The 24,089-nt window shown below is 44.2% G+C and overlaps 1 protein-coding gene across 4 annotated transcripts in view; it reads left to right on the top strand.

Moving 5' to 3' along the window:
* Window positions 1-20,622, top strand: part of Rasgrp1 (RAS guanyl releasing protein 1) — a 62,689-nt gene extending 42,067 nt beyond the window's left edge. For all 4 annotated transcript variants that reach the window (XM_052183209.1, XM_052183210.1, XM_052183211.1 and 1 more), the window contains 12 exons: window positions 1,185-1,338; window positions 4,744-4,917; window positions 5,758-5,874; window positions 7,665-7,940; window positions 9,836-9,916; window positions 10,785-10,889; window positions 11,516-11,625; window positions 12,273-12,417; window positions 13,421-13,457; window positions 14,451-14,603; window positions 15,421-15,800; window positions 17,943-20,622. In XM_052183209.1, the coding sequence (XP_052039169.1) occupies window positions 1,185-1,338; window positions 4,744-4,917; window positions 5,758-5,874; window positions 7,665-7,940; window positions 9,836-9,916; window positions 10,785-10,889; window positions 11,516-11,625; window positions 12,273-12,417; window positions 13,421-13,457; window positions 14,451-14,603; window positions 15,421-15,800; window positions 17,943-18,077 (1,867 nt within the window). In that variant the 3' untranslated portion in view covers window positions 18,078-20,622. The remainder of the gene's footprint in view (window positions 1-1,184; window positions 1,339-4,743; window positions 4,918-5,757; window positions 5,875-7,664; window positions 7,941-9,835; window positions 9,917-10,784; window positions 10,890-11,515; window positions 11,626-12,272; window positions 12,418-13,420; window positions 13,458-14,450; window positions 14,604-15,420; window positions 15,801-17,942) is intronic.
* The last annotated feature ends 3,467 nt before the right edge of the window (window positions 20,623-24,089 follow it).

The following is a 24,089-nucleotide window of genomic DNA, read 5'->3' as shown; positions in this document are numbered from 1 at the left end:
TTTGCCTGAGTTCTGTAATTGACAGACCTGGGTGTGTGATTGGTCTCCATCCGTCAGTTTATGGCTGCCATCTATTTTGACACGGCTCAGATGAGGACTCCTGGCAGAGTTGTTGCTGCCCTCCAAGGCCTGCTTATGGTATCCATACACAAAGAGATGGTTTCAAAGCCACATCCCCAAATCCCAAATCAACCTGTTCGTCTGTTTGGTCCTCTGGTCTCTGCTTGGAATTATATAACTTGGTAGATAAAAGAATTTTTTTTACCCAAAAATATCAACCTTTTCATTTTAAAGATGAAAACCCTAGAGCCCAGTGCCACTTGAAAACCTCAGTCTTCTGTCCTAATATTTCTTCTCACGATGTCTTTCACTGTGTATTCTTTAGAATTGTTAATAGAGGATATTTCCTGACCTGGTATTTTTAAGGAATCATGAGTTACATTTTCCTTTGCCAGGCATTTGAGGGTCGTGAGTACAGTTAGGAAAGAGGCCTATAGAATCTGTATCCTTTCCCAAGCTTAAAACCAGGGAATCTTTGTGTCAAGAGTCAAGGCTCTCAGAAATGCCTATTTAGAAACCCAAGCCTACCCCCTTTCAAACCTGGCTGCTTCCCTCTGCTTAGTGTGAAACTGAAACTAAGAATGACTCTGGGATGGCTGTGAGGACATTGGAGAATAATTGGGTCATTATAGGGTCAGTTAATTTATATGGTCATTTTTGTAACTGGGAACTTTGGAGGGAAATGACTTGTTCCTGCCCAGTGTAATCATATGTTGTTGCCAGCAATTTCTTGAGGCATGCTGTCTTCTCCCTATTCTTTTCTGAGCTATTCTGGCATGCAAATTAGCTCCCTCTTATGATTTCCACCAACAATCCCATATCCCTAACAGAGAGACATTGAAGGGGTAAACATACTAAAGTCGGAGGAAGATCCAGGAACAGGGCCTGAAAATGCCCCTTTCCCACTGCCCTCCTGGCTCTCTTGCTGCATCCAAAAGGTTAATTCCTTTGAATGGTTATCAGGAAAAGCAAGATGGACTGGGGGAAACTCCATTAAAGCATTATTTTTGCCAAATGGAGCTTGCTAACTATGTTCTGGGAATCTGTGGGTAACACTAGCGTGCTTACTCAGGAAAAGCACTTGTGACTGACTTGTTCTCTTCTCCCTTTCTTATTCAATTAAGCAATTCTCGAGACTGGTCCAGGAAACTGACTCAGAGGATAAAATCAAATACCAGCAAGAAGCGGAAAGTGTCCCTGCTGTTTGACCATCTGGAACCTGAAGAACTGTCTGAACATCTCACCTACCTTGAGTTCAAGTCCTTCCGAAGAATATCTGTACGTAGACAAGGGGCAAGAGGAAACTTCCTCTGGGAAACTTATGAATATAAGCAGAGAAAGCCAGCAGCCAGTTTCCCTCCTAACCCAGCAGGATGCTGGAAGACTTCCCTAGCAGGCATCCAGGGATCTGGAAACCCAATGCCATCAGAATTCCTTTGGCTGCCCATGCCCTGCTTCCCCCATTCCACACCCTCTGTGCTCACCTACACCTCCAGCATTCACTCGGTCTATCAAGCTATGGCACTGGGGGAATCGCATGATACACTGCTTGCATGCTTACATGAGGGGGGAATCACATGATACACTGCTTGCATGCTTACATGAGGGGGGAATCACATGATACACTGCTTGCATGCTTACATGAGGGTGCACATACCCTTCTCCCTGACCATTGTTACTTTTAGAAAATAGTTATGTAATCTTTATCAAAAAAAAAAGAAAGAAAAGAAAAAAGAAAGAAAGAAAAAACAAGAAAGGCAGAAGGAAAGAAAGAGAGAGGGGGAGAGAGAGAAAGGAAGGAAGGAAGAAGGAAGAAGGAAGGAAGGAAGGAAGGAAGGAAGGAAGGAAGGAAGGAAGGAAGGAAGGAAGGAAGGAAGAAAGAAACGGAAAATAAAAGATAAAATGGGAACAGGCATCCCAAGAGCTGGAATTCCTTCCAGGGTCGGCTTCAAATGGCTCTGGGAGGTCCTAAAGCTAAAACAGATGTGACCAATTTATTCCAAAACATACCTAAATCCCTAAAATGATGCCAGATCACCAGCATTATCATACTTCTGGAAGCAAACTGTGCTGACTCACACTGTTGGTGTGGCCTAGCAGAGCAAACAGCAATGAAGGGAAAGGGATTCAGCAGCAGCAGCAGCAGCAACAGGAAGAGATCGCAGCACATCCTGCTCTCACTGTAGTTCTCACAGCCAACTCTACAGGACACCGAAGAACACTATTTCACACTAGAGAACTTGTCACCCACCCAAGAGGACTTGCCGCCACGTTAGATGCAACATGCTATCGGTGGCCAATGACACTTTCCTGAAGCGTGACACATTTATTCCACACAGGAACTGTCTTCAGTTTTGCTCTGACACCAGACAGTACTGCGCTGCCTGACCTAGAATGACCCGGACTCCCAGTCGCAGGATGCAGGGCCAGGGGGATGACGATCAAAGTCTGCTCAGCTCATTAGGGTGGGAGCTCATGTGTCCCAGTCACTCAGCACCAGCTTATTGAGCCTAGCTGTGTGTGGACAGAAGGAGCAAACCAGATAGCGGTGATTACGTCATACCTTCTCCCCATAACACTGATATCCTGTCATTGCCCAACCAGGCGCCCAGGGGCTCCCACTTGGGACTGTCTCCAAACACTCTCCTGTACTAACTACCCAGATCCCTCAGAGTGCTGGGCCCCACTGTGAAGCTTCAGGTTGGGATTTTCCACTTTACCCACCTTTTAGGTCCCAAGGCTAGACAGACGGTCTCTGAAAAGAGACCATTATCCTGCTGGAAATCAGAGCTGTGCTGGAGACGCTGGCAGAGCAGCCTGTGGTGTCTGCTTTATGCCAGTGCTCAGCTGGGGCAGGCAGGAGTGACCATTAGCATGAGACTGAAGCAAAGCCAGCATCTCTGGCTTGAGCAGTGTTCTGTTTACAGATAAAAACTTCAACCTTCTATCTTGTGAGTGGCCTAGCCCCTTCACGGAAGGCTATTTCAGCAGACTCTTGTATGTTTTTGTTCTTCCTCAAACTATAATTTTCCATCCAATATAAAGCTGTAGAAAAACGTATCTCTGCTGTGATTTCTTTGTCTAACACTTTCTGGGAGAATTACATTAGAGAGACAATTCTCTCTTTAAAAAGAAAAGTAAGCACTAATAAGTGGTTATTAACCTAGAAAACTGGAATACCCAAAACATAATCCACACATCAAATGAGATACAAGAAGAAAGCAGGAGTGGTCCCTGGTTCTGGAAAGACTCAGTGAAACAGTATTTGGCAAAACCAGAACGGGGAACTGGGAAGGGGTGGGAGGGAGGACAGGGGAAGAGAAGGGGGCTTACGGGACTTTCGGGGAGTGGGGGGGGGCTAGAAAAGGGGAAATCATTTGAAATGTAAATAAATTATATCGAATAAAAAAATAACAATAAAAAATAGCAGGAAAAAAAAGAAAAGTAAGACAAATAGGTTGAACGTATTTCTAGTGAGAAGGGAATGTAATGTATTCACTGGAGTGAGGGTGACAGCTTCCTTTTAGAACATAGAAGGCCTTTGCTTTCTGTAGCAGTCTCACAGTTTGTTGTTTTGTTTTTTTCAAGAATCCTTCTGTCCTTTTCAGATGCATCTGCCCACCAGCAGTCACAGCATTGTGGGTGGGGATTGGGTAATGGACATCTGTTTTATTTAGGCAAGGCTGGGAATGTATCTAGTGGGGATATACATTCATGTACACACACACACACACACACCTTAACAAAGCTAAAGTTTATTTTCTACCATACTACAAGTCTAGCAGGTATCCGTAGAGGCTTCTGGGAGTGGCCAGTCACCATCTGATTGGGAACTCCTATCTTCTCCAGAGCAATAGCAAGGAAGGCGTGCACTGGTGCTTAGATCAGCCTTGATGCTTCCTCCTCCAAGTTATTTCACCTGCCCAAACTGGCTTTCAAAGTACACAGTTCAGCACAGACCATAGCCCCATAGGAGAATCGCTGGAGAGTAGCTTCTTCTTTACTGTTGAAGCTAAGAGATTATTGTGGCAGGGGCATGGCAGATATAATCATCACTTAGACCAGACTGTCCAGAATATTTCAGCCTCACACATGCAGTCCCATTGCTATCCATACTTAGGAAAACATGGCCACTGTGCGATTAGTTAGCCATGATTCAGGTATCCTCACAAGGCTTCTGATCAAGTTTGTGAGTACAGGTAATTCAGACAGACTAGTGCTAGCGTGCTAATTCTCCTATTAGCACTACCTCACATTTGTGTAGCACCATGAAGAATTGAAGTTCTTCCATACTGTGTGTTATATGATGTTTATAGCAGGGTCATGTTCTAAATAAGGAGGCTTTATGATCACAGATTTTTAGATGGCAGGTGGAGAGATAAATTGTGTTCTTCAACTGAATATTCAGAGGTGGAATGCTCTATTCAGAAAAGAAAGAAAACTATCTCAAGTATGCTATTTGGGCTAATCGATGTGCACTTATCCTTGTATGCCAAATGGACTTGAAGTAGAGCGGCCAGATGTGATCTTCCTCCCATCATTGGTATCAAAGATATCACGGGGTTATCCATAGCCTTGTTTGCCCATACCAGTTCCCAGTCACCACCGAGAAGAGCTGACATACCTCTCAGAACTCCAGGAATACCAGTGCTCCATTTTGATGGTTGTCTTTTTTCCCTCCAGTTCTCTGATTATCAAAATTACCTTGTAAATAGCTGCGTAAAGGAGAACCCCACCATGGAGCGGTCCATTGCCCTGTGCAACGGCATCTCCCAGTGGGTACAACTGATGGTTCTCAGCCGTCCCACCCCGCAGCTCCGAGCAGAGGTCTTCATCAAGTTCATCCATGTGGCTCAGGTGAGTGGTTGGATGAAGACATTCATCCCAGGCCATGAGGTAAATGACTTATCCCTGAGCCAAGTCTGAATTACATCCCTTCTGACCCACAGTGGGCTTTGTGCATCGTCTCCTGCATTCTTACCCAAGAGCAATGTGGAAGGCCACGTGGGCCCATCTCTAGATCAGGAGACTCTTTGGTGTTTTTCAGGACACACTTTATTTTCTCATAACTAGCCATACCACATGGGCAATTCTCAACTTCACTGAAACCAGGCCAGCTGAGTCCTAAGTCGTCTTAGGTCCTAGGTTCGAAGCTCTGCTGGATGGCATACTCAATTTTTCAGGGACAGAGGTTCAAACTTCTCTTCCCTAGCTGTTATCCTTTACCAGCATGAGCATCTCACAGGGGAATAACATTTTGACCTTAATAATAAACCTCGCAATAGAATAAAGGCAATAAGATTGTGATTATTATGTTTTCCAACTCTGGATCGTCAACACTAGTGATTCTCCAAGTTTGGAAATGGTCTACCTGCTCTAGTATCCATTAAAGACAGATTAGACATTGTCTAAAGCCTACCCTTAGTCTAGGAAACCAGGATTTATAGGGCTGTGTCCAGAATTCTTTGTTGAGTATGTTCTCAATAATTCTTGGAAAACAACAATTTAGATGGTAGTTTACAGATCAGATGCAACCGAGAGAGGCATGCGACATCCCTGCTGAACTCGCTCTAATCTGGAGAAAACTGTTGTGCTAACTATATGGAAAATGTGCAGGATAGAGATGTCAGCTTCTAAGCACTGCTGTGTAATGACACATACCGTGATTCTGCTGTCATCTGTCCTCTGTTGTCACAGAAGCTCCACCAGCTACAGAACTTCAACACACTGATGGCTGTGATCGGAGGACTGTGTCACAGCTCCATCTCCAGGCTCAAGGAGACAAGTTCACATGTCCCACATGAGATCAATAAGGTCAGTGAGCTGTTTTCTCTGGGGCCATTGGGGACACACATCTCTTGTCAACAAGGTTAGGGGCTAAGAAGGTAAATTGCAAGGAAATCAGGATGGGGGAGTCACAGACCCAAGAGTGTGTGGCCTCAGTACGCTGTGCCCCTCCCTGCCTGGCCACTTAATAACATATGCCTCTTTCCGGTGTCTACAGGGTGTGGGAAGTTTGGTTAGCATCCTTGTCACTGACTCCCTTGCCCAGATCTCCTTACTTTGGAATTTTCTCTCAAAATGAATAGAAATACAGTTGCTCAACAACTTCATTTACACAGTGGCAGCCTGGAACACTAGCTTACCAGAACCCTTGCAGACCGTCTGGACAGTTGAATTTCAGAGTTGGAGATGTATTCATTAGATGCAGTATTGTTGGGAAGCACCTGATCATTCAACTACATCCTCCACCATTTGCTGCAGTTTTATAACACATTTTACTTGGGTGGCATCATCCACCATTGGGTGGCACTGCCCTACATTCTTAGATGTCACAGGATATGCTTCAACTCCTATGACAGAGAGCTGTTGGTATAAGTACCACTCAGTATGATGGAGTGAGCCGTGAATGGTGCAGGCTAGCTGACGATGGCTGTTTGAGCATTGTCATCTAATGACAGGGCACTTTACCAACAACAAACAAAACCATCCTACACTAGAAGAGGGCTTTTTTTAGAGAAATATTTCTAGGTCTTGCTTTCCCTATCCATCCACCCCATGCATCATCCTCCTTTCAAGGAGTCCCTTTTGTTTCTGCTTTCATCACCATGTTGAGCTTTTCCACTATGGCCGGGCAAACAGAGGCATTTTTGGTTATCCCCTAACATTCCCTAACACACTGAAGGATCATGTATGTATCAGAAGCCACAGAAACAGTAACAAAGTTACTATATCCTACATTCTGCCACTCATCTCACCTTGTGAGTTCACATAGCAGTAGCACTGGACAAGGGGATAATGAGGGAGCGCCCTTGCTGTCCCAGAGTGACTGAGTGGGCACAGTCTAAGTCTCTACTTCCTCGCTGTATAGAGATAGTTCTTATTAGACATAATTCTATTAAAATAATTCAACATAGTGTCTCATATGGTTATTTCATGGGAAAACATGACTGGCAAGGTTGCTCCATATTGTTGCTTCTGTTGGGTATTATTGCTCTTAAAGGGTGGGGATCTATAACTGACATGAACCTGGTGTGTTTGGAAAGAATGTATCTGGCTGTTCCCTCCAGACACAGGCCCATTTTGAGAACCTTGAGCCACAGAATAGTAACCTGCACTACACTACTGCAGCTTCCCCAAATAAAACACATCCTTCCCCAGGCCAGCAGCAAAGGTGGCGCCTGCTAAGCTCAGGTGCCACCTCAACGCAATGCTTCTGGGAGCTTTTAAGGACACCATGGAGGGCAAATCACGGTTTAGAGTTAGGAAAAGCACTTATTATTTACTGTATAGTCCTGAACCTATAGTTGCTGTGTCATGTGCTTATATTAGTTCTAAAACTAAATCACTTTTAATATAAAATAATAAGAGCCTATTTAAATTAAACTGTGTAGTGATACTGAGGAACACAGACTTTGTTTATGACTATTCTCTGACATTTGATGTAGCTGGGGTTTTCATTGTGGAGTTGTAAGAGATACTGATTAGGCATATCACTCAACATAGGAAGGATGGAGTAAAATCGTGGCAGGCATGAGAGTGGCTACTACCAGCAATATCCTAGGCCTTGCAGATGCCAGTGACGGAATTGTTCTGTTTTGTAGGTTCTGGGTGAGATGACAGAACTGCTGTCCTCCTGCAGAAACTATGACAACTACAGGCGAGCCTACGGGGAGTGCAGCCACTTCAAAATCCCCATACTGGGTGTGCACCTCAAGGACCTCATATCTCTGTACGAAGCCATGCCTGACTACCTGGAAGATGGGAAGGTGAACGTCCAAAAGCTCCTGGCCCTTTACAATCACATCAATGAACTGGTCCAGCTGCAGGAGGTGGCCCCACCACTGGATGCCAACAAGGACTTGGTGCACCTGCTGACGGTGAGATTCCCACGGGAGAACAACTGCTAAGTACTAGCAGTTATAAACTGGAGGGGGGCTGTGGGGAGGAGGGGGGTTCTGCTTTCCTTCTCATACACTAGCTACAGAGTAGAACCACCTTCTCCTCTTTATGGACAGGATACAGAGGCACAAAGATCAACTACTCAGAGGCCTTGACGTTATTAAATAACAGTGACCTCAACTTAGACTCAGGCTGGGGAAGGGGACCCAGAAGACTGACTTTGTTTTAAGCAGTGTGTCTTGCAGAATTCTAGGGGTCTTCTACTATTCCTTCAGACGCTATCCCTAAGCTCTCAAGATGGAGCTGGTCACAAGTAGAGACAGGGTACTCTCATAAAATACAGTAAGGGAGGAGTAAAAACTAGGCAAAAAAAAAAAAGAGTAGAAAATGAGTTGTTCTTGGGTCCTGCTACTTTCAGCTTAGATCTCTGTGCCCGGAAACATTCCAGCTGAGGGCAGATGTGGGGAGTGGAGGTCTGAGTTTGTAGTGGGTCTGGGGTGAAATCAGCTACACTTCCTTCCAAAGCTGTGATGCTCCGGTATGTCAGAGGCAAGAACATGGGTCTATATTCTCCAAGTCTGCTCCCTGAAGTCTGTAGGTGATTGAAACATCTGCTCCTGTCCTGAAATCACAAGTTGAGACCTGCTTCTGTGTGCAGAGTGGAAGGGCTGATGGCCATGGCCTCCCCCCACCTCCCAGAGCACCCTGGTGGGGCTGTAGGCTCCACTCACAGCTTAGGCCCCAGTCTTTTTTTTTTTTAAAGATTTATTTATTATTATATGTAAGAACACAGTAGCTGTCTTTAGACACACCAGCAGAGGGCATCAGATCTCATTATGGATGGTTGTGAGCCACCATGTGGTTGCTAGGATTTGAACTCAGGACCTTTGGAAGAGTACTCGGTGCTCTTAACTGCTGAGCCATCTCTCCAGCCCTCAGGCCCCATTCTTTAATCACCCCTTTTTCTTTAATCAAGTGACTTTGGCAAGTCTCAAGATGCCAACATCAACTCCAAACAGAAGCGCAGACAGTAAATCTCAATTTAAAGAGAACATGTTGGAACTTGATCAGTATTTAACTGATTCTAACAAGAAAGAATTAATGTGTTCCCTATTGAAATAACAGGTCTTATACCAGTCAAACTTTGTGGGTCTGAATCTTTATTTTATTCAGAGAGAGAGAGAGAGAGAGAGAGAGAGAGAGAGAGAGAGAGAGAGAGTATGTACGTATGTATGTATGTGCCTGTCTGTGTATATATATATATATATATATATATATATATATATATGTGTGTGTGTGTGTGTGTGTGTGTGTGTGTGTGTGTGTGTGTGTGTGTTTAAGTGTATGTGTGTATGTATGTATGTATGTATGTATACCATGGTGCAGTGTGTATGTTTGAAGACTACCTTGTGGAGTCATTTCTCTTCTTTCAGCTTCTCGTGGGTTCCAGGAATTAATCCCAGGTCACAGCAAATGACTTTATCTGCTATGGCATCTTACTGGCCAGCACTTAGTGGGTTTTAAAGACAAACCGCTGGGTCTGGAGAGATGGCTCACTGGCTAAGGACACCCATTGCTCTTACCCCAGTGCCCACGATTCAATTCCCTGCATCCACATGGTGATGTACAAACATCAGTGCCTCCTGTTCCAGGGACTCTAATGTCCTCTTCTGACCTCTTCAGATACAAAGCATGTACACGGTACACATACAAACATTCAGATAAAACGCTCACACATAAAATGGGTAAAACCAATAAAATGCTAAGCACCACAAAAATGAACCACTGGAAAATTGAACCAAGAACAAAACCTCAGTTCTGGGAAAGGCAGACAGTGTGCCAGCAATTAACAGTGCTCTGCTTCCACCTGCAGTTGTCCCTGGATCTATACTACACTGAAGACGAAATCTATGAGCTTTCCTATGCCCGTGAGCCAAGGAACCACAGAGCTCCGGTGAGCTTCTCATCCCAAAACTCTTGAGTGTGTGTGGCAGGGTTTGAAAGGCTCTTCAAGTCCCTTCCCCCCGGCCTTCCGCTGCTTACTAAACATATTGTTTCTGCTGTGTGCTTGGCTTTATGCAAAGCACACAGAAAGCTGCTCAACATACATGTGACATACAATTTTTATCCATCAACAACTTATGGTGTAGATGAAGGGGCTTCTGTGTGGACAGTAAATGACTGAATACTAAAGAGGGTCTGAATGGTACAATCTACCAGGGGCTTATAAATGAGAGGAGGTTAAGCCCATGGCGGCCCACAGAGCAACACCAACCAGAGAGCATGCATAGACCAGACCTAGGCCACCTACATATATGCTACACATATGTAGCAGATGTGCAGCTTGGTCTTCACATGCGACCTTTAACAACTGGAGCCGGGGTGGTCTCTTACTCAGCTGTCTGGCCTCAGTGGGAAAGGATGTCCTTAGTCCTGATGCAACTTAGTGTGCCAGGGCGGATTGCTACAGGACAGAGCGGGGTCCACCTTCTCTAAGGAGACGGGTGAATGGGAGAAGAGACTGGGAGGGAGGGGACTGTGACTGGGATGTAAAGTGAACAAATAAATTAATGAAAAGAAGAATGGGAGGAGGCAGTGAGGTGAGGCACCGAGCTATGAGAGGCACAGCGTTGTCTGCCCCCGGGTAAAGCGCCAGGTCTCTGTCCTAAGACTGGGTGATGACAACTGCCAATGGGGGTCACATAGGAGCACATTAGGAACCTGTGCTTTTTCAGCTGCTAGAGCACACAGTTGGGTATCAGGAGAGGAAGGAGCCTCGTTACCCTGTATTACTCACAAGGGTTTTTCCTATTCCATGTTAGCCACTGACACCTTCGAAGCCACCGGTTGTGGTGGACTGGGCCTCTGGAGTGTCTCCCAAACCTGACCCGAAGACCATCAGCAAACACGTCCAAAGGATGGTGGATGTAAGTACCTGTTTCAGCAGGCAAAGTCCTAGTATGGACTGCTTTAGTATGCGGTGGTAGGGAAGAGAAAGGGCCAGAGTGATAAGAAACACAAAGGGGAGAATGCAGGGCCTTGGAATACAGAGCTGCTTCGCTCCATACATGTAGAAGGTTTCAGGGGAAACGGCAGCAACCTGGTCTCCGGTGGGATGGATTTGCCTTGCTAAAGGCCCTTACAGGGGAGTGTATGTTAAAAAGTTATCAGTTGGCATGGGGCAAATGTCAACATGTAATAACGTTATCCAGGAGACTAGGAAACCTGGCACTGCTTGGTGCTCTTCACGCATGAGGAGGAGTTCCATTTGCATGTGGTCTTTATACTTGGGTCACACATGCAGAACAATGAGGAGCACAGGATTCAAGGAAGGGAGCACTTCCAATTAGGCTAGGCTCTGAGCTTCCTAGAGAAGGGAACGGAGCCCTGCAGGGAGGGCAGAGTGGAGGGAGAACTGACCCATCCTCTACACAGTGCAGTAGCCACCTGAGTAGCCTGTGGTGGCCAGGACAGCAGAGGCCTGGGATGTGTCCTGGTGTGAGGGATCACTGGTTTCTCTTCAGTCAATGGAAGAAATTCTTTTTTTTCCTAGTCTGTCTTTAAGAACTATGATCTCGACCAGGACGGATATATCTCTCAGGAGGAGTTTGAAAAGATTGCTGCAAGCTTTCCCTTTTCCTTCTGTGTGATGGACAAAGATAGGTGAGTCTCTCACAGTGTGGAGAGTGTGAGTGGTCCCTGAAGAACTCACAGATGCATGTGCTGTCATGCGTACATGACCCATGCTGGGAAGAGCCAGCCACCACCAAGTGAAGGCCGCTCTCCCTTAGTGTGAACTGCAGCAGACCATGAAAGCCACGTGATTTCTGCATGGTTCACATGCAAAGCCTCCCCGTGCCACCAGCAGAGGAGGAAGCATTTAGCCCTCCTTCTTGCTTTGCTGTTACAGATTATGGAAGCAATTCATAGCTGTATCAACACTTTCTGTATTTCTCAAGGGTATAACAGCTTTATCTTAGTTCTCTACAGAAAACCAAATGCATGACCAGTAGGTTCTACACGTGTCCTTCCTATCTGAAGCTAGACAGCATAGCATATGGCTTTTGCCTCTCTATACATGCCTTTCACATCACTTCCCTTTTGAGTCTTGAACACACACACATCTGGCCCTTTCCCAGCCGTGAACAACTGTCGGTTGCCTCCTTTCTCACTCTATGCTATCCTGAGCCTTTACTATGAGGAGAACTCAAGAAAGCAGCCATAGGGAGGACAAAAGGAAAAGGTGTTTTGTTTCAAAGGTGAGAGGCCTCCCCTTCCTCTACTGACCTCCTTGCCTGTCATTGCTGCAGGGAAGGCCTCATCAGCAGAGATGAGATCACGGCCTACTTCATGAGGGCCAGCTCCATCTATTCCAAGCTCGGCCTGGGCTTTCCACACAACTTTCAAGAGACCACTTACCTGAAGCCCACCTTCTGTGACAACTGTGCTGGCTTTGTAAGTTATCCTTAGGGTGTGTCAGAGTTGAACTTGGAGCGCGCACGTTTGTGTGTGTGTGTGTGTTTGTATGTGTGTGTGCATGCATGTGGGTGTGAGTGTGCATGTGCGTGTGCGTGTGTGTGTGTGTGTGTGTGTGTGTGTGTGTGTGTGTGTAAAACAGTCATGGCCTCAAAATCTTCATAGACTCCCTCATTCCCTCTCATAGCCCAAGAGAACACCCAGAAAACGTAGTCCTCTGTAGTATGGGCCTAGCCTGTATCTAATTTTTCCTGCTTTTTTCCTTCCTTGGTGCATCAAAACTCTGAGACAAATGATACAGAAATGTGAAATTTGGATAGACCTTTTAAAGGTATTACATGCTGTTTCAAATTTTAGAGAATAAGAAATTGAGATGTCTTTCTTCCCCTTTCAAAAGAAATGAAGTTATCTGTGTTCCAGTGGGTCCTCTCTACACCTATGACCACAATGATATCCTGGCTAAATCCGACATGTCCCAGAACAAAAACTAAAATGATACAGCAGTGGGAGGGGAACATAGTGAAAGGAGGGCTCAGTGGGAATGGGAGGAGGGTAAGAGAACAGGACAGGGGGGACCGGTGTGTCTAGAATGTATTATATACATGAGGGACCTCATCCAAAAATAAATTAATTTCTTAAAAATTGTATCTCAAAGATTACTTGAGTGCTATTTGTCTTCTGTCCTGGCCCAACTAATAATTTCCTCCAGAGCAGAGTTTCTGATCGAGGACTGCATACTCAGTCCTAAGGCGCCTGCTGGTCTGGGTTCATGAACCTCAGGCCTGTGCTGGGTCATACAGAGCTCTTGCATAGGCAGCAGCTGTGTTTGATCGGCAGCTTCCTGTCACGGGAACAGGACATGAGGGAGTTACCAGGGTCTATCCATGTGATTGACAGTAGAATGAGGACAAAGAGTGCCGGGGCACAGCGTCACACCAGGCAGGTGAATGACACATGGCATATTCTCTTCTTTGCCTTGCAGCTCTGGGGCGTGATCAAGCAAGGCTATCGCTGTAAAGGTAAGTCTCAGCTTCAGGGACTGTGGTCATTTTCCCTCGTCTGAAAAGCTGGCATTGATAACATTTCTTGTGCATAGTGGTCCATTCAGTCCAAGCTTTCTTGCCTGAGTTCAGAGTCTTGCATCCAAACTGGTTTCTGAAGAACCCCCTGAGAGGGATGTCTGGTCAGTCAGGCAGCATTCTTCCCTCTACAAGACCCTCTCTTTACCTCAGTTGCTCTGGAAATACAGATGGCTATGCTCCTTGTAGGATAGATCTTCAAGGAAAGGGAATCACTTCTGGGTAAGCTTACTAAAGACCCAGGTCTATCTTTTCCTTCTATCAGCAGATACCTCAGGACCTAATTTGCCAAGCCAGCATCTCTTCTCTCCCAGATTAGGAGATGCTACTTGTCTTAGTCAGGGTTTCTATTCCTGCACAAACATCATGACCAAGAAGCAAGTTAGGGAGGAAAGGGTTTATTCAGCTTACACTTCTGCATTGCTGTTCATCACAAAAGGAAGTCAGGACTGGAACTCAAGCAGGTTAGGAAGCAGGAGCTGATGCAGAGGCCATGGAGAGATGCTCCTTACTGGCTTGCTTCCCCCTGGCTTGCTCAGCCTGCTCTCTTATAGACCCCAAGAATACCAGCCCAGGGATGGCACCACCCACAAGTGGCCTTCCCTCCTTGATCACTAATTGAGAAATGCCCTGCAGCTGGATCTCATGGAGGCACTTCCCCAACTGAAGCTCCTTTCTCTGTGATAACTCCAGCCTGTGTCAAGTTGACACACAAAACCAGCCAGTACACTACTTCTCTGATAACAAGCTCCAGGGCTTTCCAAGAGGACTAAGTATGATGAGATGGTCTATCCTAGATTCATTAAGCCCATCAGGTGTCCTAGCTCCAGCGGCTAGACCAGACAGGTCTAACAAGAGAATACTCCATGAGTTTGGTTGTAAGAGAGATGATAGAGAAGTGAAAGTCTTCTGAGTACAATGTCTTGTCTGCAGACTGCGGGATGAACTGTCACAAACAGTGCAAAGACCTAGTAGTGTTCGAGTGCAAGAAACGAACCAAGAGCCCAGCGCTGTCCACAGAGAACATCAGCTCTGTGGTACCAATGTCCAGCCTTTGTCCACTGGGAACCAAAGATCTGCTCCATGGTAAGTAGGCACTGGGAATGTTTGTTGTGAATATTTAGAGGGGAGGGTCAAATTCAGAGGATAAGAAGGATCTTTGCATGTTGATATTTCCAGTTAACCTTGACCTCAATTTCTATGCCATGGCTGGCTTGGCATGGATCTTACCTCTCGAGTGCTGTTGCAGAGTGCGAGTTAGACATGAAGGTCATCGGGTGCTATTAGACACCTACACCAAGGGAAGATACTGACTTCTTACTATGATACCTGGATCAAACTCTTAAGTAATTAGAGCTCTCAAGACCCAGAGTCCACAGAAAGCACTTACATAACATCCCATCTATACATTTATCCTGCTATCTTTACCAGAGCTTAGGAAACCTTGCTACATCAAAGCAGGGATTTGAACTTATTTATAGGAACCATAACTGTCTAGGTAACATTTGTGCAAACAGAAAAAGAGATTTTGAGGGCTAGAGGGATGACTCGGAGGTAAAGAGCAGTTGATGCTCTTTCAGAGGACCTTGAGTAAGTTCCCAGCACCCATCAGGGGCTCCAGTTCCAAGGGCTCTGAAATCCACGTCTGCATGCATATACATGCACAATACAGGCAAGGCATACATACACATTTTAAAAAGAACTTTTAAAAAAGATAACAAGGAAAGCATGTTCTTTCCTTGGTGTGGATAGATCCTGATGCAAACCCCCTACTTATAACTCATGCCTGAAAATAGAAGGTACTTGGAATGTGGAAACCCTGCCATAAGGGTCTCATTAAAACAAATGTTGAGACTCGAGTTCATCTTTGTCTAAGAGCACTAACAAGTGTATCTCTCCACAGCATCCGATGAAGGATCTTTCATTTTCCAAAATGGAGAGGTTGTGGACCACAGTGAGGAGAGCAAGGATCGGACCATCATGCTCCTGGGAGTGTCCTCACAGAAAATTTCACTTCGGCTAAAGAGGACTGTGGCCCACAAGGCCACCCAGACAGAATCGTTCCCTTGGGTTGGTGGCGAGACGCCCCCTCGTCACTTTGTGCTGTCTTCTCCGAGGAAGTCAGCACAGGGTGCTCTTTTTGTGCAGAGTCCAGCATCTCCATGCCCCAGCCCAGCGCTGGTCCGAAAGCGGGCATTCGTCAAGTGGGAGAACAAAGAGTCCCTTATAAAACCAAAACCAGACCTTCACCTCAGACTCCGGACCTACCAAGAACTGGAACAGGTGCTTCCTGTCTCACTCCTCTTTTTTTTTTTCCTTAGTTCTCTCACTGAAGTAAGAGTGAAGATTCAAATCAAGATGATTACCAGGTTAGGTCAACAGACAATAAAAAGGAAGAAAGCTGCCAAATATAGATAATCTAAGCCATCTTAGTGGCAAGGAAGAAAAGACATTAGCTCTAATGATACTTAATTTTACTAATGAATCTCCCTGCCCTTTCCCCCCAGACATCAAGGTCTGTATCCTGTTTGCAGGCCTGTTGGTACACAGGCCACCGTCCACCTAGTGTAGTGTACTTGCCTGTATACACTATACAGTGACGCTGCTCCCAAGGCTCCCGGATGGGCATCGGTTACCAGCAAGGTCCCTTCCTCACCAGGGCCCAGGAGACTCAGACAGCAGTGTGCTAGAGAATGGCTGTGATTTGATTTGGTGACTGAAGAACACAGTATCAGGAGGAACACAAATTTTCTGGATGAAAAGATGTCTTTTACTCAAATTACCTTTACAATGCAAACAAATTCATCAGAAGGCAGCCACCTTAGGAGAAACTGCCAATTGTTACCTTTTAGAACAATAAATCTCAAAAACAGAACATGACAAAAGTAGAGGACTTTGGTCTCAGAGCCTAAGGCATTTCTTTTGTTTGTTTGTTCATATGGTTTTTGTTGTTGTTGTTTGTTTGGTTGGCTTGGGTTTTGTTTTGTTTTGTTTTGTTTTGCTTGTTTTGTTTTTGAGACGGTTTCTCTGTGTAGCCCTGGCTCTCTGGAAACTAGCTCTGTAGACCAAACTGGCCTTGAAGTCACAGAGATCCACCTGCCTCTGCCTTCTGAGTGCTGAGGTCTAATCCCAGCCATTTCTTACGCCAGTTGTTAAACACCACAACCTGTTTGGTCCTCTGTAAAATATAGTGCTAAGAGTCCAGGTAGAGGTTCCAATTCTTACATATTCATTAAAGGAAGCAACATAGTTGTGAAAAACTGCCATGGAGAGCAGGTGACCTGTCACCAGGGCCATGAGCCCTGACAATGTGTTAGCTGCTTCTCTTTCCTTTTACCAGTGTCACAGAAACCTGAAAGCCAGAATTCTCCACAAGCATTTTAGTGGAGCAGTTAAGAGCCCTGCTCTTCCATCAGGGAACTGCCAGACTGGTCTTTGGTCTGGCAGGCCTAGTCACAAGGAACAAGTCCAGTTAAATTCGTATTTCAAATAGTATGCAATAAGGACGGCTGATATGTTATTTTCATTTATGTAGTAATTCTGAATCAACATTGAACCAAATAACAAAGGAAATGAAAACTTTGGATCAGATATACCTGAGCTCTAAAACTCCGTGTTAGCATTTTCTGCTTCTACAAAATGTGTGCCCAACACCTATTTCTAGGGTGTGGGTGAGGATAAGCACCCCTATTGTCAGACAGCCATTCTGCTGTCACATAGCAATGTCAGGCTCATAGCAAGTGCTCAATCTCACATAAGTTGGGAGAGAGTACCCTAGTGATTCCGTGTGAGAACTCAGAGGCTGCCCAATTAACTAGGCAATGAACCTATATTCTATGATGCCCATGTAAATCAGTCTGTCATAAAGACACTTACTTTCCTCAAAACCAGAAGCCTGGAAAACAACCAATGGCTGTAGAGTTAAATTACTGCCATTAAAACACTACATCCCAATTTGGGAGTTAGACAAAATTCTTCCATCAAAAAGGAGTATTATTTATCAGTAGCAGTGGGTTATGAACTTAGGATACATTAACCGTAACATCTCATTTCACAGAGCTTTGAAACCCTGCTTTCATAGTTCAGAGCAGACAAGACCACAGACCACTCCTGCCAAGTTACGATGCCAGCCTCACACTACCCAAAAGTTGTGTCTTCCTCCACCCAATGCCCAAGAATGGATTGTTCTGTCTGCTAGCCACTCACATCTGGGATCAATTACAAAGAGTAATTGCTATTTGTGCATGCCCATGATAGTTAATGTGTTATTTTATACTTACAGCTAAATAACTACTTTGAAAATAGTTTATCATTCCTAACCACAGTGAATAGGAGATGCCAATCAAATATAATGCTCTTGATACTATAACTAATTTCCTAGTCACTGCTGCTCTGTTAACATACCTTATTCTCATTTCCCTTTAGGAAATAAATACCCTGAAAGCAGATAATGATGCTCTGAAGATCCAACTGAAGTATGCACAGAAGAAAATCGAATCCCTGCAGCTTGGGAAAAGCAATCATGTCTTAGCACAGACGGACCATGGTGATTGTGCTTAATACAGAAATTCAAGGAACAGAATCTGCAGAAGGGTACACTGGGATCTCACTTTAAAACTGATTGCAGAGGTTCGGCAACTTCAGATTGACTGACTTTAAAAGGGTAGAGCCAGCCACTGTTGCTGACACCCTTGGTTTTCACCTAAACCGTCTTTAATGTGAGTCATTGGGTTTCAGTTGAGTCAAAGGGAAGAAAAGCTCAAGTATGTAAAGCATTGAGCATTCATATTCTAACCTTCTTTCTTTACTGAAACCAGTGTCAAACGTGTGCTAAAATAAGATTATAGTTTCCTGATAGTGTCTCAGGCAGCCTGCTTTACTGATTCATACTTAGATAAAGAGTCCCTGGTGAACCAATGTGCTGCCTTTCCCTAGGGTTTCTGCAAACAGTTACTTTGTTCTACCCAAAACCTGCTCATAATGGAAACAATGCCCTAAAGTGGTGACTTAGACATGTGGCCTGCATTGTTTGTGAACTGATCCCTACTGTATTCACTACCTCAGATCTCATCGAGCCTCCCCCCACCCCACGCCCGCCCACCCCCCTTCACTTGCCCCTCTTTCCCCCCTTGCTTATAGGCATGTCAGCACATCTACCTAGACATGAACCCTAGCAATGTAGTCTGGTTTTAAATCCAGAGCTTCGTTGAACTTGACATTGTCTAATTGCAGGCCAACTAATAGCTCTAGGTCTTAGTCATTATGAAATACAAAATAAAAAAAAAACTCACTATCCACAAACAGCAATCACCATGTTATACACACAGTTAATTAGCTAAGTCAAACAACATAAACATGTTTATCCAGATAGTCTTTCTATAGTGGATAGAATTAAGAATCTGTGACTTTTTAAAAGAAATGGTCTGTGAACAGCATTTAATTCTTCATGTTCTAGTCTCTCTTCTCTCTCAAGTAAACTATCATAAGGTTCTCTTTTGAACTGAATTTGTGCTTAAATTGTCTTCACTTTTATTATCTACAAATAAGCTAATGGACGTGATGGCTTTAACAGCTGGCAGCATTTACATATGTGTAGAATATGTATATAGAATATCAGACATGCATGGAGCTTGGCCTTTAGAAAATGCAGACATGAATCAAACGTGTTTTAGTCACTTACACACATTTGTAATTATAGTTCTGCTCATTATAAGGCAAACTGCTAACAATGTAAATTGTTGTGCTTTGCAAAACTATGAGTAACAGTGAGTATTCTTTTGTGAAGGTTAAAATCAGTGGGTTTGTCTTGTTGCCTGTGAGGCAATTCACAAATTCTTGTCAGGTTCCTTTTAGCTTTCAAAAACATCTCATTTGATTTTGCCCTTTTGGGGAGACTTTGCTTCTATGCTTGGAAGGTCTGGCACCACACTAACTTGTAATTTATTACGCAGGACAAGCAATTTGAGAGTATCATCTAACTAAATAAGTTCTCAACCTAGCTGGGCAATGGGAGCACAGGCCTTTAATCCCAGCACTCGGTGGGTAGAGGCAGGCTGATTTCTGAGTTTGAGGTCAGCCTGGTCTACAGAGTGAGTTCCAGGAAAGCCAGGTATACACAGAGAAACTCTGTCTGGAAAAGTTAAAGAAAAAAGTTTTTAAAAGTTTCAACCCTACAGCCAAGAGCACCAAGTCTACAGAGGAATATGAACTGTACACGGTGCTGCCCTCTAAAGGACACAAATCATTTAAGACGTTCCTTTGAAAACCACGTTGATGGAAGACCACTGCCTGTTTTCACACCTCTTTGGAACATTTCAGTGACAAAGAGCTGGCTTGTGGTCAATGTCTCTCAAAACTTTAATGAACTGCTTTACACACAAATTTAACCTTATTCTACATCCAAACCCAGAAATTTGCAAAGCATGTATACCCCCTGGTACATACACCTCTGGCAGGTGTATGTATTATATGGAAAACTTTAATGTGCATTTTCACTGTTTTCCTCTGCTATGTATGCACTAGTACAAGTGTAGAGCTTAATATTTTTAGACACTGTCTTTTTCTTATTTCTCATCCCCATAAAGATCTCCCAGTGAGTTCTTGTGTAAATAATCTGTAACATAGGAGTTCAGAGGGCCTCAGTCATTTGTCACAGCTAGATGACCTTACAGACAGCAGAATGGGCAGGAAAGACAATGGGAGACAGTAGTTTTCCTTACAAATTCTTACATTCCAGCCAGGACAGATGTTTGGAGTCTGAGTTGGTGCTGTCCCTGCAGAATGGTAGGAGTAGGTGGAAGCTACTGGTACAATCTGGAACAAAGCTTGGCTTATCACACGAGGTTTTGTTTACCAGGCTGACTTGAAATGTTTGGGCAGATGGGTGTCTGCCAAAGCAAGGACTGATCCTGTCCGTGAACAGCAATGTCTCTGCTCATCTTCTCTGTTGAGTGACTCGCCCCTTTACTGACCACTTGTGAAATTGTCTAACGATGTATACTGTAAAAGCTTCAAGGAAGATATGTACAAACTGTAAAATTTTTTATACCTATGTATGTTTTCTGTGTCTCATATTTATATCATAAAAGATATTGGATCCCTATAACTTCAAGGTCTTGTGTTTCTTCACCTCATACATATGTAGGCATTTCATTTGAATTTTTACTGGAATTCAAACCAAAACTACTACTCCATTCTATTAAAAAGGGGTTTCTGTGGGGGAAGGGGGACCCTTAGATTATTAGATTATTTGGTTTAAAGTGTTCTCCTTGTTTACAGGATGAGGAAGTAACAGTGCAGATATGTCCACTGTATAATGACCTCTCCAAACATCAAGTCTGTAAAATGGTCAACATTAATTAAAGGGGTCAAAGCTATCATCTCCTGTGACTCCACTTTTCTAGCTGATCAAACCAGGAAGGAAAGAAGACAAAGCAGATAACAGCTGGCCCAGTCTTCTACCCAGACCCACTTAGCAATTCACCTGTGGTCATTATTTGGAGTGATTAGAGACACCGTTTGTTCTCCCCAACCAGATTTTGTTGCCGGGACCCATCCAGAGGAGGATGCCAGCCACTCATGCATTCTACATTGTGGGACATTTGGATGGGGGGGGGGTGTATCTCCATAATTAATGGTATTTTATGTGAAATAATGAAGTCATTCTGACCAACTGACCCTGAACGAAAGGTGACTGCTTCTTGACCACCCTCATTTCTAATTCACAGGTCTCACCACAGCTCTGTCTTCCTTACATAGTAAATAAACCAAGTATCACTCAGGATGTTTGATAATGGCTATAAATCCTCACTGTTTGCCACAAGTACTGGTAAATGATAAACACCCACTTCCCTCTGACATCAGTTCATATGGTTGGATGGTTCTGGAATCAATCAGGCCAAAGGAAAACTCAATTGCTACTTTAATTTGGAAATTTCTACTAAGATTATGTCCACAGAAGCTCAAAGGTGGATAAAGACATAGAAAAGGGGGGAGACAGAAAGTATAAAAACAGAGCAAAAGCCCATAAAATTAAAAACTGAAACAATAAAGTATGCACAGAGGCATCAGGTTTTAGGGAACAGTGAAATGCCATCTATGACCAGTGTCCATGTGTCCTACCCAATCCATTTATAACGATCTTGTGTGATGAGCTTCCAACATAAAAGCCCTAAGTCACCCTACTGCTAGTCCAGGCATCACATATCAAGCAGTGTGCAAACAAATTTTGAATGAAGACTATCGTAATAATTCCACCTAAGCTATTAGGTTGCAGACAACTGAGCTTCTTGCTGCAATGAAGTTCACAGGCTGGGTATACAGAACTGGCTCCACTGCACTGCAATTCCAGAAGTGTTCAACTGAGGAATGACTGACTGTCCAGTGGTTGCTGGGGACAATCCCAACAGCACTCATAAAAGGGACAAAGTAAACAAACAAAAACAAAGTTCAACAGAAACTAATGCCACTGCCATATTTACACAAATCTTTAGGGCTAAAAAGTTAAAAGTAAAGAGCAGATATGGGCCGGGCAGCAAGAGTGGTGGCGCACGCCTTTAATCCCAGCACTTGGGAGGCAGAGGCAGGCGGATTTCTGAGTTCGAGGCCAGCCTGGTGTACAGAGTGAGTTCCAGGACAGCCAGGGCTACACAGAGAAACCCTGTCTCAAAAAAACAAACAAAAAGAGCAGATATTGGGATACCGGCCTATAATCCCAGCACTCAAGAGGCTGAGGCAGGAGGATGCCAAGTTTGAGAGTCAAGCTTTAACAACAGCTTAGGCTGCACAGCAAGAACTTGTCACAAATAAAAGTAGCTGTAAATAGTCCCTTACTGTTAGCAAGTAATGCTCATAAAATGGAAGAAATGCAAAATTTTTCAACAAACTTTTTTTTTTTGCCTACTACAAATGTAAATTTTATTTCTTCAGATGAAGGGATGAGTTGAAAGATGTACCCAAGCTGTGTAAATACTCAGCTTGGGCAGAGCCCAGAGCATTTCTTTCTCTATTCTAACTATCCCTAGGCCTAGGCCTGGAAGCTTCTAGCCTCCTTATAATCTAATCTTCCAAGATGATTGATTCAAACTGGCTTCTCTTGGTTTCCAACTGGATTTCTGTGGCCTCAAATTAACTTCGACAATCTCTTCTCATTTTCTGACCCGTTCTGCATCCTCTCTCCCTCTCCCCCCCTCTTCCCTCCCCTCGCTTCCCCTCTCCTCTCCTCTCCTCTTCATCTCTCTTTCCTGTGCTGTTCTTGTAAAAATTGGGCATATCTATCCTGACAAGTTCTTTCAAATTTCTGATTCATCCCTTTGCCCCTCAATTAGACTTTACTTTCAAACATGGTTGCTTCCTTCTACAAACTAACCTTATCTTCATTGTTTGGGATTAAAGGTTTGTACTATGGGTGGGTCTGTAACCCAACCAGAGGGATTAAATGTGTGTGGCTAGTCTGCCTTCCAGCCAGATCAGAAACCTAGAAACTCTGTGATGTGATCCCTTGCCAGAGCACCCACGTTGTTGGATTAAAGTTTCCTCTACAGTCTACCCCACAATGTTGAATTCATATATAAGTATGTTTTATAACATTTTACTTTTTAGACTACACAGCTACTGATACATATGCTTTCTTAATTATGAAAAGGTTTTGCTTCAATTACCACAAATGAAAAAAAAACCCATTAAATATAAACACAAAATTTCTAAGTTTACAACTGAGAACACAGATTTTCTATCCTACATTCTTTAAAGGAATAGCTTTGATTGCAGCACACACAGTACTTATTTTTACACTTTTAAGATTAAATTTTACTACCGTTTACTATACAATAAAACACTACACACCTGTCAATTATCAAAAGCCAGTTTTCCACTGATGATAAGTTGGTCGTTATTCACAGGTGTTGACCTGGAGCCCACACTGAGACAGTTAGCAGGAGTGAGCAGCTCTGACAGAACATCTTCACTGTTCACCATATTGGGTTTAAAACTCCTAAGGAGACATACGTGTGGGCGTGCCTATAACAGTGTTTCCAGTCAGGTTTAACAGAGGGGAAACCCTACCTTAAAAGTGGACAGTACACCCTCTGAGCCGGAGAGCCAATGCCAATAAAAGGGGAGGGATGAGGAAGTCCTCTGAGCAAGGATGCGGGCCTGCTTCTGACTAGACTCAGTACTACCTGCCATGCTTACCTGCTGTGACAGACTACAAACCTGAACCATGAGCCAAAATAAACCTTTACTTCTGGAAGTTACGTCTTGCCAGGTGTTTAGTCATTGCTGTGGTATGTATCCTCGGTTGTCAGTATCTTGAATCAATGAAAGCCCACACTGAGGGGTTTTCTTGATTAGATATTTGATGTGGGACGATCACCCTAAATCTGGATTGTTTAGGGTGAGAAGTTCACCTGAAATCTGGGCCACAATTTCTCACAGCAGCCTATATAAAGGACCTGGCAGAGGGACCCTCGTGCTCTCTGCCTGCTTGCCCTCACTCTCACTGACAAGTCCCTTCCTTTGCTGGTATTAGAGCCTATGTCTTTGGAAGTCCTGAACAACATACCAGTTAGTGGT

This window comes from Apodemus sylvaticus, chromosome 5 (assembly GCF_947179515.1).
Source record: "Apodemus sylvaticus chromosome 5, mApoSyl1.1, whole genome shotgun sequence".
In the NCBI taxonomy this organism is placed as follows: domain Eukaryota; kingdom Metazoa; phylum Chordata; class Mammalia; order Rodentia; family Muridae; genus Apodemus; species Apodemus sylvaticus.
This window is presented reverse-complemented; position numbering and strand designations above follow the sequence as displayed.